This window comes from Triturus cristatus, chromosome 1_2, assembly GCF_964204655.1.
Source record: "Triturus cristatus chromosome 1_2, aTriCri1.1, whole genome shotgun sequence".
NCBI lineage: Eukaryota > Metazoa > Chordata > Amphibia > Caudata > Salamandridae > Triturus > Triturus cristatus.
Window position 1 is genome coordinate 1,166,096,274 of NC_140580.1, and position 13,492 is coordinate 1,166,109,765.

At 42.2% G+C, this 13,492-nt stretch overlaps 1 protein-coding gene across 2 annotated transcripts in view; it reads right to left on the reverse strand.

The window, feature by feature from the left end:
* USP20 (ubiquitin specific peptidase 20) overlaps nucleotides 1–13,492 on the reverse strand; it is a 647,940-nt gene that overhangs the window by 584,684 nt on the left and 49,764 nt on the right. For both annotated transcript variants that reach the window (XM_085613993.1, XM_085613994.1), the window contains exons 4-7: nucleotides 12,930–12,992; nucleotides 12,654–12,776; nucleotides 11,197–11,293; nucleotides 8,728–8,797 (exon numbers count right to left, since the gene is read on the reverse strand). In XM_085613993.1, coding sequence (XP_085470119.1) covers nucleotides 8,728–8,797; nucleotides 11,197–11,293; nucleotides 12,654–12,776; nucleotides 12,930–12,992 — 353 coding nt within the window. The remainder of the gene's footprint in view (nucleotides 1–8,727; nucleotides 8,798–11,196; nucleotides 11,294–12,653; nucleotides 12,777–12,929; nucleotides 12,993–13,492) is intronic.

The following is a 13,492-nucleotide window of genomic DNA, read 5'->3' on the forward strand; positions in this document are numbered from 1 at the left end:
CGTCGAGATAGGGAAAGACCGAAACCCCTGATCTGCGCAGATGAGCTGCGACCACCGCCATCACTTTTGTGAACTCCCGAGAGGCGCTGGTAAGGCCAAAGGGGAGCACAGTGGACTGAAAATGCTCGTGGCCTACCGTGTACCACATGTAACGCCAGTGGGCCGGCAGGACTGGGATGTGAAAATAAGCTATTACCTGTACTACAACAAATTGTTCTTAATGCATGCTCTATGTCACTACTATATGCAATATTCCTATCACATCTACAACTGAAGAAAATGTCCACTATTTCGGATACATAAAGTACTACTATTACAATACTGTTACTACTACAGTTAGTACTACTACTGTATCATGACTGGTGCTAGGATTGGGACAGCACAGAATATCAGCAGCCAAAGCACTTCAGCTATAATATTTTGGAACACTAAATTGCTCCAGCTAGAGAGTGAATGGCTCTATCCTCTACCAGGTTCTGGCCTCTGGGCACTCTGCGGGCTCGTGCAAGCCAGATGTTATGGCGCCACTGGCAGAGCAGACATGCATTACTTCTGCTCTTGGAGATCTGTCTTTTATTAACATAACAAACCATCTATCAAAGTAGTCTCTAAATTCCAATGCTAAAAATAAAATCCAATAAAATAAATGAACCATTCGTATAGGGGTCATAATATTATCCGCTTTAGTTTAAAAGCAGATGAATTGGTCCGGTCTACCCTAAGTCGAGAGGCCACCGAAGAATAACAATGTGAAAAATGTTCATTATTTGTTACCCTCTATTCCTGCATACAACGCATTAAGCTCCAAAATGTTGAATTGCAAACTGCAATTTCATAAACAAATGTTTAGGGTTATAGGGGCACATGCATCAAGGTAATCATTTGCGATTACCAAATAGCAAATTTTAAGGATTCATTATTTGGTCATCGTACATGCCTATGCATGAAGGATACGCCATTATTTTTGCGAATCCTTAACATTCCTTAATAGCGAATTGCAAATTGCAATACGCCATTAAGGAATGAATTCCAATTCATTCCTATGGGCCCAACTTGAATGTGATGATAATTTGCGATTCCTAAATGAAAAGTCGAAATTTGGCAATGCTACATGCATCGCATTTAGGGAATCCCAAATTGTGATTACCTATTTTGCGAATGTAAAGCCTTTGACGCATCGGGAAAGGCATTTTACCTGTCACAAACAGGCCGATTCTGTGAATCGGTCTGTTCGCGTCTGGTAAAATGCTTGATGCATGTGCCCCTAAATCCTCTATGCAAAAGTTAATAAAATATAAAAAGATGCTGCTAGTTTACGGCATTGATTAATGCTCCAGTTAGCATGAATGCTGCTTACATTCTCTTTTAAGTAACTTGAAAATTAATATGCATTGCATCATACTGCCAGCACCAATCCATTCCATATCGAATCCCAATCATCAGAATATAAGCTCATCGATGGGCTCCATCAGAAAATCTACTGAAAGTTATTAAAATCAAATACCCTCAAACATCAAAGCAGGAAATGGGTGTGTGTTCTTTTCAACTGGTTCAAGTTCCGTCCCTGCAGACACGCCATTATTTTCTGTTTGAAAGGAATCACCCACAAGTTGTGACTAGATTCATACAAAGTTGTCGAAAATCTTCTTGTCAAACCAAACCAGCAGCAGCTCTTCTGTCTTGTTGTGACTCCAATAACTTACTGCACAGACTGGGTCCCTTCCCTTGATGTCACTTCCGAGGCAGGTCAAAGTGGCTACTGTTGATTTGACGGTTTCAGTGTCAGGTGAAATCTTGATTTGCTTTACAAAACTGTCCTCTTTAAAAAACCATCAAGAGTTCACAGCGTCTCGCTGACATGCAGGCACTTTGTCACTTTACAAGCTCAACCTGCTTTGGAACCTTCTATTTTCCAACAGATTTTCACATTACACTAAAACACTCAGTAAAATTAAATCTGCAGAGCAACTGTGTCCTGCTTGGACGGAAATATCGACACAAATAATGGGCCACGAGGGCTCGTGTGGCCTTTCTACTCATTAATGAGGCTCTGTTGGTATAAACTTTCTTCTAACAATATTTTAGGAACGTATGAGACCTGCTCGGTACTGCGGCTCTTCTGCTTTTTTGCCACTTTAAATGCTCAGATTGCCTGGCATTTTATTTTTGCTTTAAAACAAATGTATACATTAGTCAGAATAAGTGTTAATGTTTACTAAATGCTGCCTAGTTTAAAATTATAGAATCTATCAACGTGATGTCACTCTTTCAGCCAAATTGGTAGCTGCTATTTTCAATCAGATGCAACTAAAATGTTCATTCTTGTAAGTACCAGAATATTGGGCTAGCATTTGAACAAGTTCACTGCAGTACATTATAAGGAGTTCCTTTATAAGGTTATGGAACTTTGAAGTGACTTGCAATATCCTTATAACGTATGCCAGGGGGTACTTTATCCCTTATAATACATGGTCACAACATCACCCTTCCCACAAATCACTTAAAACCTTGGTGCTTAGCTCTTTCATATGAAAAAGTAAGCACGTTTGCAAACATGAAAAATAAAAATTTCTAGTGCAAAATTAAACATCAAAAACCTGTTAGATGTGTTGCAACCAGATATTAGAAACAGTTCAATATTAAGTTTTAAAAGCAGCAGTAGCTAGGAACGTGTAGAAACATGCAGAAAGATTCTAGCTTCCCTCTAAGGAGAGTAAAAAATAAATATACTCTCTGCTGGTTATTGTAAGCTATTGAAGTAGAGCAGAAAGAAAAGAAACATTCTGTGTGTTCTTTAAACAGCTGCTTTAATTATGCTCTGTGACCGCATTAACCTTTCACCTTGGCTGCTGGCTTGACAGCAGACATTGTGACGTCAGAACTAGACTGTCATAAGCTATAATAGTCGAGCTCGAACATCTCTTCTTTAGAATTGGCGAATTGGTATGTCACACGCCACTGATTATAAAGAAATTAGTGAGATCCATGTATACAGGGATAAGGGAATCACATGTAATGTAAGATAATAAAACATGTTATCAATATAAGTGGTATTTGGACTATAATTGTTGCATTTTGCCTTTCATAATTTCCCGTTTGACTAGACCTCACTTACATTGCAATTCTGCACTCTTCTTCAATCCATTTCAAATGCTAATTTATTTTTACATTTTAGTGTTTTAAAGCTCAATTTGTGTTTTAAGGCTTAATTTGCCCAGTTTTAAAAATTTCTTTAACTTTTTTTGCATGTTGTTATAAACAATTCATCAGATATGCAGTTTAAAAGTTCGTAATCTTATAGCTTCTTTTATTCATTGTATTTAATTGTGCAAAACAACTGGACCCTCGTAAAAGAACATGCGTAACTTCTTGTCAGGAAATGGATAAAGGAAATGATCATTCGATCACAAAGTAACAAACCAGCAATACGTCCAACCACCAGCCTCATTTGGGATCAGAGGGCCAATTTACTTAAACCTAGGGTAGAGCATAAGCGGTTACAACGAGGTGTATCCATTTTTGTGTGAAAAGTTTCCAAAGACTGCAACTACTCAAAATGAAAACGCAAGATAGGAACCATTGTTAATCACTAGGTGCGGACTGCTTATATTAGTGGCACTGGATGAAGACAGCCTAAAATGCGTTGGGTGCAAATGAACATGGGAATATACGGACAGTATCACCACATTGATACCTTCCTCCAGGAGCAGACTTTGCAGAGAAAAAGTTCAATTAGTAAGTAGCAATTTACTAGCCTAGCCCCACTTTCATACCCCTTATGTAGGAGCCTAAAGCTCTGGGGAGCAGGAGTCCCACAAAGAGGACAATGTCAGAGAGGCGGCGAGCAGAAGGGATGCATACGAACTCCATTACATTGAACAGGGAGATCCAAGTTCACGCTGTTGTTGGGCCGTGGATTATTTGATGATGCAACATAGAGAATCAGGAAGCAGCAGCCCACTAGTATTACCGGCTATTTCTTTATTTTTGCTCAGAGAGGTTGTCCGCAAGTCTGTTTCAAAGAAGTCTGTGTCACCGTTATAACAAGGACAATCTGTGATACTAGATCCCCCGCTAGTCCATTTACTTTACTACTCTTTACACCTATAAAGTCTTGTTCTAAAACCTGCAGGAAATGTAAATTTAAAGTGCTACAGTATGTTTTATAAGGTGGACATTTACCCTCTCTGCATCTCCTTAAACTCTGTGTACATTTTTGAAAGAGGTCCTTCATGGGGATTTTCCAGGCAGAGAAAAGAGGCATGGAGTGCTTGTGCCACATGTACGCAAGAGTGTGAAGTATCTAAGTGGATAGTTCATCTAATCACTGAATTCTGGAGACTGAATCCCCAAGCTCAATTAGAGTGCTACTGCGCCTGCTCAGGTACCCTTCCAAAAACGAACTTCCTATTTCTTTGCTTAAAGGTAAAGGAGGAGTAAGAGCTACTATAACAAGTATGAAAACCTTACTTACACGTTCTCCCACTATAATAAATAGCTTCACTAAAAATCGATAAACACTGAATTACACTTCCTTGTATTAGATATAAAGTCAGATTCAAATAGTTAAAAAAAAAAAAAAAAAAAGCTTGAAATCAAAATGTTTGGAAAACAAAAATGCAATCTGAAAAAGTATGAAAATACTAATGGACTTTTAAGATAGGTTGTTAGCATTAGGGGGGTGGGTAGGTGGAAGGGTTGGAGACTGGGTTACAGATAGCAGGAGGGTTACGGTGTGGGTTAGAGCTCGGCTTAGTGTTATGGATAAGGGTCGGTGACGGTGAATACTAGTGTTTTAGTGATAGGAATAGGAATGGGATACGTGATTAGGTCAGTGCTATGGATGGAGGTCACAGTAACTCCCAGCATGGGTGAGAACCTTGAGTAAGTTGAGAAATACAAAAAGTCAAACTTTTGGGTTTCAGGCTAATTGGCAATTAAATAACTTCATTTAATTCAGAACTATAGGTTTTTCACATTCCCAACCTCTTCAATACAGAAAATATGTTCCTGGCAAAAACAAGCTTATCTAAAAGCAAAATGTTCTTCTTAACTCCTACAGAGACACAGAGCAGCATTGGAAATTAGCTCTTTCCAATTACTCCTTTTTAAAAAGAACACTTTTCATAAACATAGTTCACCTAGATCAAACACTGCACAGTCACCTCATGGGAGCCAAAAACCTCCACATCCCCAAACTGCAGCTTAGTAACAGGTGATGACTCCGTTCCTTTTGCCATTCCACTGAAGGGCAAAGGATCTAACACAAGCTACTCTGCTTCCATTCGGTCAGTTTTACAAGCGGGGAGTGAGCGTTGCTTGCAAACTGAAGAGAACGAGGATGCAGAACTGTGGCTACAAATAAGTAGCTTGGTTTACAGATATGGACATTTTTCTTTTCCCATACAGAATCTCCAGTTCTATTCATAACACAAGACTATGTTATTTATTTACCTAACGTAACTCAACCAAGAAGGTGTCAGTGCATTGTGGAACGGAGTAAGAAGCTGGCGAGGATAACCTCTTACATGGAATCGACAATTAACCAGCGAGCGCAGAGCGTCGGATAAATGTAATGACAATTGTTTAAAATCCAGTCTAATTAAAAGGAAAAGGAGAAAAAAACGTAATAAATAGGAGAGCAAGCTGAATGCCACGGAAATAAGAGGTGAAAAGAAAGGAGAAAGGGGGTTTGGAGATCCGGAAAGGAGAACTAGAAGGCAAGGGAATAAGTAACAACCTGAATGTGGGGAACTTCTCTAACAGCTCTGAAGAAAATCTCGAGAAGCAAAAGGCCAGCTAATGGCTCGACTGAAAGAAGCACTATTTCTCTCCCAAATGACTTCATCTGAAACATTCTTAAAGCAAAGCAGGACAACATTGGCTTCCTCTACACCTAACGCAACAGCATCTTGCCCAAACCATAGTTTTGCAAACCCTTTAGTGACGCACAGAAACATCCAGAGGTAGTCACGATGCTTGAAATACTCCCGAGCCTGTGAAGACACGGCCATGGTTCATTAAAACCACTGCTGGAGGCGTTCGTTCCCTCGGTCACCCACTGTGACTGAATGAGGAAAAACTACACCCTCCCATAGAGAAGTAGAGAGAGAGCGAACATGGCAAACAAATGAAGACAACCTCAAAATCAGGCATACATCGAGAAACGTGAGTGTGCACAACCTACGTTAACCCAGAGTAATGTCATATTGGGTTTGTAAACTATTACAGTTTACATAAACTCTACTGACCAACGGTAACGATGCCTCACATGCCTAATGACATACACATAGATACATTAATCTGTGTCAGATCAGGCTGCAAATAACATTTATCCTGATGGTGATGGTCAAAACAAGGTGTTTAAATCCTGTTGAACCTTAACGGAAAAAGACCTGAAATATATTCAGAAAATCAGACTATTCAAAGCAATGCTTCACAAATGAGGGCTGAAAGAAAGACGAGTAAAACCCCTACAAAAACATGTATTCGAGTCTTTGTTCTTGAACTTAATGAGTAGACTCTGGGTTAGCACCATAGAACAATACAAACCAACATTACAATCCCCACAATTCACCGTCAGTAACAACCAAGAGACTGTAAGGTAAAAGCAAGCCTATTCATGACTCTTAACGAGCAAACGTTTGAATGGAAACAGGAGATTTCCTTGTCCCCAACTGTTATGTTATTAAAGCTTGTAGAGCGCACGATTACCCTAAGGTGTCCTGGCGGGGGCCATTATGATATCGGGCAGATCGCCACCGCCTGACCGGCGGTGGCTATCCGCCCGACATCTTTCCCCGCCCGCCATTTACCCCCTGCCCTATTACAAAGGCAGGGGGCACAGCGGCATACGGAAAGACCGTCCGCCGCTTTTCTGCCGTGCGTTCCTGGGCCATAATATGGTGGCTGTGCCTAGCAGGCACCGCCTGCCATATTATGATGTGTGCGGATTTGGGCCTTTCGAAAGGCATGCGGTCTTTGGCTTTGGGGGCCCATTGCAGGCCCCCAAGGTGTTGGGGGCATGGAGAGGCACTTGGGGGGGTACCTTCATTGGCATGCACAAGGTGGCAGGCACGGCGCTGTGCCTGTCACGTTGTGCATGCCAATGCACAACATGCATATTTTGCATTGCCGCGGGTGCTGCTTACATCACCACCCGCCGCAATGTAAAATATGAGGGATGCAACCGCCAGGGTGGTGGTCGCATCCTAATGGGCCTAGCAGGACCGCCGCACCTCTGGCGGTCGGTCCCGTTTACCGTTACGGTGGCGGGTTGACAAAGTCTGCCCGCCATTGTAATGGGGCCCTAAGTTAGGAATATGAGAGTATGGAACTGTGTTAAAAGGATCTTGAGACCATCAGCTTGCAGCATAACCTACATTCCAAAGCATCTTATAGATCACTAGGAAGGCCATCCATTTTATGCAACAGTCGTCCATTCACGTGAAGTTGAGTATTTCAAGGTGCTATTGGTTAACACAACATAGTGAATTTGACAATTTCAAGAGCTATTGACAAACAACCTAGCAATATATTTTCCTGCTACTAGGGTATGGGCTCTTTTTGTGACCTGGAATGTCTTGAACCCATGGGCCTAATTTGACCTCATGACCTCATGGAGCCTCACAACATCAATTGTCCAGCTAATTGAGCACTCATGACTTTATGGACACCCAGACTATATAAGCCTCTCGGACTCTAGAATCATCTGCCATCTGGGTTGTCTGTCAGAATCACCTTCTAGTTACCCAGTCGCCTGGCCTGGTGTGGCCATTTGGCAGCATAGCTCTTGAACTTCGCCAACGTTCTGTGGTGCAATGCACCGGACAACGTTTGCTATAGTGTCTTGGCTCAATAGAGTGCTGGCCACCAAGGTCATGGGCACAAAAGCCTTTGATCCTCAAACTGCACATTCTTGTTCTCCAGATGACACACGTGAACAGAAAAATACCTTCCTACCTCCAAACACTAATACTGCAGCACACTACACTCACAGACATTCACAAAAATGCAGCACATGAATAGCCTCCACAACACGGATGACCCCTGTCAAGCATTCAGAGAGAGACTTCAGATTGAGAGGGAGTCCTCAAAATCAGGGTGTGACGGTACCCAAACTCGGAAAGCACAAGACCGTAGTAATGACAAGAAAGCGCTAAAAAAATCTCTGTGACATAACATTTCAATTTTACAATACATGTCACACTAATGTCTCCCATCTCTTCAAAACATCGGCATATTGCAACATTCTCTAACAAAGCCTTAAGAGACCTAAAGAAGATGCATACTTATATTTAGGAGTTCATAAAACTTCTAAATCTAGATAAGGCAACAACTGCCAGAGCACTGCATATTGGGATTGGGACTTCCCTGGCCGAGTGAAAGCGACTGTGCTGGCTTTCACCTACGCGCCCTCTACTGAAATGGGGAATATAAAAATGGTTGGGTAAGCAAGGGTGCCGCATGTGCCTTTAAACCATGGGTTAGTTTTCCAACAGGTTATTTCAAAATCATACATATATTTCATTAAGAGTTAAATAGGAAGTTTCCTTAGAAGAGAGATTTCTCTCTTAACTGAGAACATGTTTTAGGATCTAGAAAACAGATGGAGGCATGTAACATGTATAAATACTTAGGATATCCCAGTATGGAGACCTTTGTCTTTTTAATTGCTGCCATAATGTCTTTCAAGTACTCATAGTGCATTCATGACTTTGGGCCTACCAGTTGGATAAGGCCTGCAGTGCTGCATTCATGTAGCAGGAGTTCCCCATGTTCTTCATCCCTGTAAGACCTGTCATGGCAGAGAGAGCGACAAACAGCAGTGCAAGAAGGAACAATGGCAAGTTAGGCAAGAGATGTGGAAAATTGAAAATAAATCATAATATTTCATTGTTCTATATCAAAACACTTTTTCAGTTATTCAAATAAGCATTTATCAACAACTGGCCCCCGCACAGCTTACTGCTTTAAATCGGGTACACGCGTGCAGAAAAGGAAACTTTGATTACCGGTAAATGTAGTTTTCCATCAGGGGCATTTCCACTGAAATTACAATCAATAAATATCCCCACCCAGGGTCAGATCCCGGAACACTTCTGAAAACAAAAATATGATTCTCTAGAAAAGTCAATTTTTTTATTTTCAAATCTAGAACCATTTTGACTGCCTATTAAAATCTACATTGACAATTTTGTTTTCAATTACCTTTAAATGATCACTAAAGACTAGACGAGAAAAACTTGTGTACAAACTTTTTTTTTTCTTTAAAAGAGAAAAAGGGAGGTCGGTGTAGCTCGGTAAGTAGCATCCTAAGGGGGCTGGAAAAAATAAATACAGCACCTTTAAGGAAGCAAAAACCACCAAAACCCCATTTTACCCTGCTAGTGACATTTGCTCCAGTGCTTTTTGATCAGAATCTTTCGATTCTGGAGAAACAGATTTACAGGTAATCAAAATATCCGTCTTCTTCAGGGGGCTCACCACTGACAATCGTGAACTCGTCTAGACAGAACAGCAAGCCCATCCCACATCAGATAGTGGAAGGAAGGAAATACTAAATATCCGAAAAGAAAGATTCCTCAAAGAAACCTGAAACAGAACATAAATACTCTTGACATCTATAAAACATTGAATGAAACGCTTTACGTGAAGGCTTGGAGCGATTTTTTCACACAAAGAAAGGCAAAAAAGGCAGACGTCTCCGATTGAGGATCCTGTTACAAGCACAGAACTGGGGCCTCAGTCAATGACGGGGCATGATGACATCTTGGTGGTATGTGCTTCCATGAAGGAGCAGTGACATTTTTCCAGACGCTTTAGGCTGCAGCCTATCCAGCTACATTGCCCTCCTTTTTTCTCACTTTTCTTTTAAAAATGGTTGGTAAATATGTTTTTTTTCCAGGTTACTATTCTTTATTTATTTAGTGACCTTTTTAACTTTGAATTGGCTGCTTTTTTAAAGGAACAATCGAAATTTGGCCAGTACAGCCCTCAATATGCTGTCAAAACTTATTTTTAAATGAAAACAAATTGGCTTTTCTTTTGAAAACTGTACATTTTTTATTTTAAAATGTACTCTGAGGTTGCGCACGTGGGAGGGACTATTCAGTGCTTACGACTGCCAAGAGAGATTCCTTGAGAGGGAAGCATAAATATAGAAGTTGGATTCATTACTATCCTCATCTTGGAAGAAGGAGCACCTCATGCACTAACCAAAGTATTAACTTATTTGTTACTGGATCAAGGGTGAGGCATTGGGTCCCTCTTACAGTAGTTCTGCAACCAATGGGAAGGCTAGGGCACAGGTCATCTCTAACGGGACCTCTATTACAGTCAAGGCCTTGGCACGGGCCAGCTTCTTGGGGTATTTCTGCTATAAGAAGGATGGACGCCCAGAGGGCAGTAGGAAATAGTCGCACTCTTATTGTACCACTGTTACTAACAGAAAAGACAGGACACTTGGTGTCTCTGACAAGATCTCTGGTGGGAAGGACCATTCTTCTCTTACACTATCAGCTTTATTGTTGGGAAACCAGGGACCAGCATGCCTCTTGCTATAGAATTGTTCATGCAGAGCCCTAAAACACAGGATGTGCCTCGCGGCATCACCATCAGCAGAAAGAAGGCACAGGAACATGCGATCTATCGCAATATTATGGTTACTGGCCTCAAGACTGGGGCACAAGAATTCACCTGAGCATCACAGTTCCTGGTACTAAGGAGAAGCATTTCTCTTATGTATCATGGATACAGGCAGGAAGACTAGGGAACGAAGGTCTCTTTAGGCATTACGGTTACTGGCCAGAAGAGCTGGACACAGGCCATTACACATTATCTCTGCAAGCTAGGGGAGGCCAGAACACAGACCAGCTTGGGGTATTATGGTGGTATGTTTGGATATTAGGGACTGTAAGTTTCTTGTGACATCTCTAAATGTTGAAAAAGCCAGGGGGCAGGATATCACTTAAGGCAGCTCTGAAAATAGAAAGAGGTCCAGAGCACAAACCTTCTCTTACGCTATCTGTAATTGCAAGAGAGGCCGAGGCTCGGGTAATTTCTTGAGGATCTCACCAACCAGCAGAAAGGCCAGAGCACACGGTGTGCCTTATGGTATTAGTTAGGTTACTGTCCTCGGGGAGAGGGCAAAGGTTGTCTCTTACTGAATTACTGCTACTGCTACTTCTCCGTTACCTCTAGGTTTCATGTCATCGCCATCCGATTCAGACTCTCCATCATCGGCGACTGCAATCGGAACAGACTTCAGATGGTGAGTAGGCGAAGGCAAGTCCTGCAATAATAAACTGCAGTTAAACTCCAAAAGTAGGTTGAAACTAAAAACATTCCCTACCGAACTGGAAAACCGCTTACGATATGCTCATAAAACAAGGATATATACCCACAGAGGCAAGTGGCCTTCAACAATTCAAAGTAACCAGCATACCATACCACCTGCGTACCACCCACAACAAAACACTGCCAGAATTTATAAGGGATACAAAGTGCACAACTACCTGTCAATAACCACTATCATCATTCTACCCTAAATCACTGCACCTACTGGCAAACCACCACCGTCTGTAGAACATCGGGACAACCATCATAATCAACGCATCTGCTACGTTCAGGGGGCTCACCTTTGACAATTGTAAGCTTTGGCTATTAAAGCGAACTAAAAAAAAATTAATTCATACCCAGCAACCAATAAACACCATTAATGAAACCTAACAGACGAAACCTACTATCACCTCATTCGTCCATAATGAAATGAAATGTTGTACTTGTATAGCGCACTGCTGCCCCAGCAACGGGGCGTCCTGGCGCTTGTACTCATGCCGCTGTGGAACCCTTCCTGGCTTTCACTGCGAAATGTCCACTCCTGGGCACCCCCAAGGTGAAGCCAGGCATCCCCAGCGCTGTTGGGGCCGTTGTGGAGATTAAGCAAGCTATTGCCCAGAGTTGCAGAGTGGGACCTATGATTAGCGTAGGCACCGAGGCGAGAATTATCAGGTCCGAGGAAATTGAGCCCAAGACCCGCCGAGGCGGGAATTGAACCCTGGTCCCGGGCCATATCTCTGCATCAGGGTCTGCCGCTCTAACCATTGAGCCACACTTCTCCACAACCCAACCCAACCCCATCAGTCGCACTCAGCCAAAGTGACATCACACCAACCCGATTACCGATGCCCACACAAACTAGTCTTTGTATCCCACAACTAGTCCTCATGCTAACCCAACAACAACTGCTGACCAACTTGCAAGCAGCCACCATTCCATCAACCAACACTACTCACACCGTAACCCAAAGTAACTGCCCACCAAATACAACTGCTATTAACATAGCCTACCAACAAAGAATCCTCACAGACACCACCCTAAAAACCTGTGTGATCTAAACCATCACCATGAACTAATCGAAAACAATAAACCAAGTGAACCAGTACGCAATCTACTGCTACTGATGCATTAATTCTAACACACAAATCACAGACCTCGACCTAACAAAACCTGAGAAAATAAAGTAATCAATGGCTCTTTTACCTGCTAAGCTCATGAAATCAACTCACTCACACTGCCATTTAAACACAGAGCAACAGAGAAGCACAGCAGCATGTATCCCTATCTCCGATTAGGCACAGTGCACAACGCACCTGCTTTGGGGACGGCCCGTGGGTGTGCAAGGGCTGCCGGGGCTCCAGGAATACCTCCTTCTCACACGAATAACACCACACCCGGAACGTGGTAAGGTTTAACGTCAGATTGTGCTTCTTGACCTACCACCACAAATTAAGAACATGAAGAAGGATGAAAGGAGCATTAGGTTTGTAATGATTTCAACTACTGAGTTTAGGAAAAGTCCAAAGGAAGTATAACCCAGCAATGATCATCTTCAGACCACAACAATAAAGCGTTAGAATGCAGCTTACCTGTGCATGAAGTGTGCTGTGGTCAGCATACGATTCACCGCAGCCCACGTAATCACAGCCATCCTAGGAGAAATAAGAGACAGCCTGTATCGAAGAGGGACAAACGGCAACGGCATCTATGGGAACACTCTTAAGAGAGATCCCTACACTTCATAGAACAGACTTCTCCCTGCAGTGAGCTTTCCACACCTTCTGATGACGGACATTAAGACTAACCCTGCTAGCTGCGTAATGGATCTCAGCCAGCCTCTAACAACAAGGGCTCCCTGCTACTAATATGGGTTCCTAGGGCAGGGAAATAATTCAAAAAACAACCCCATGGCAACTAAAGGTCTAAAAAAGTTTAGCAACCTAACTACAGGACATGATATTGTTAAGGACTCAGTGTACACATGAAATCCTTAAAAATTCATTTGTTCAATACAAAGGGGCATATTTACAAGGGCTTTATTTCCGCTTTTTTGGCTTAGAAAGCCAAAAAAGCGTAGATAAAACCAGCACCCTATTTATAAGAGGGTGCTAACATGCATAATCGCATGTTAGCACCCTTTTTCCCAACGCCT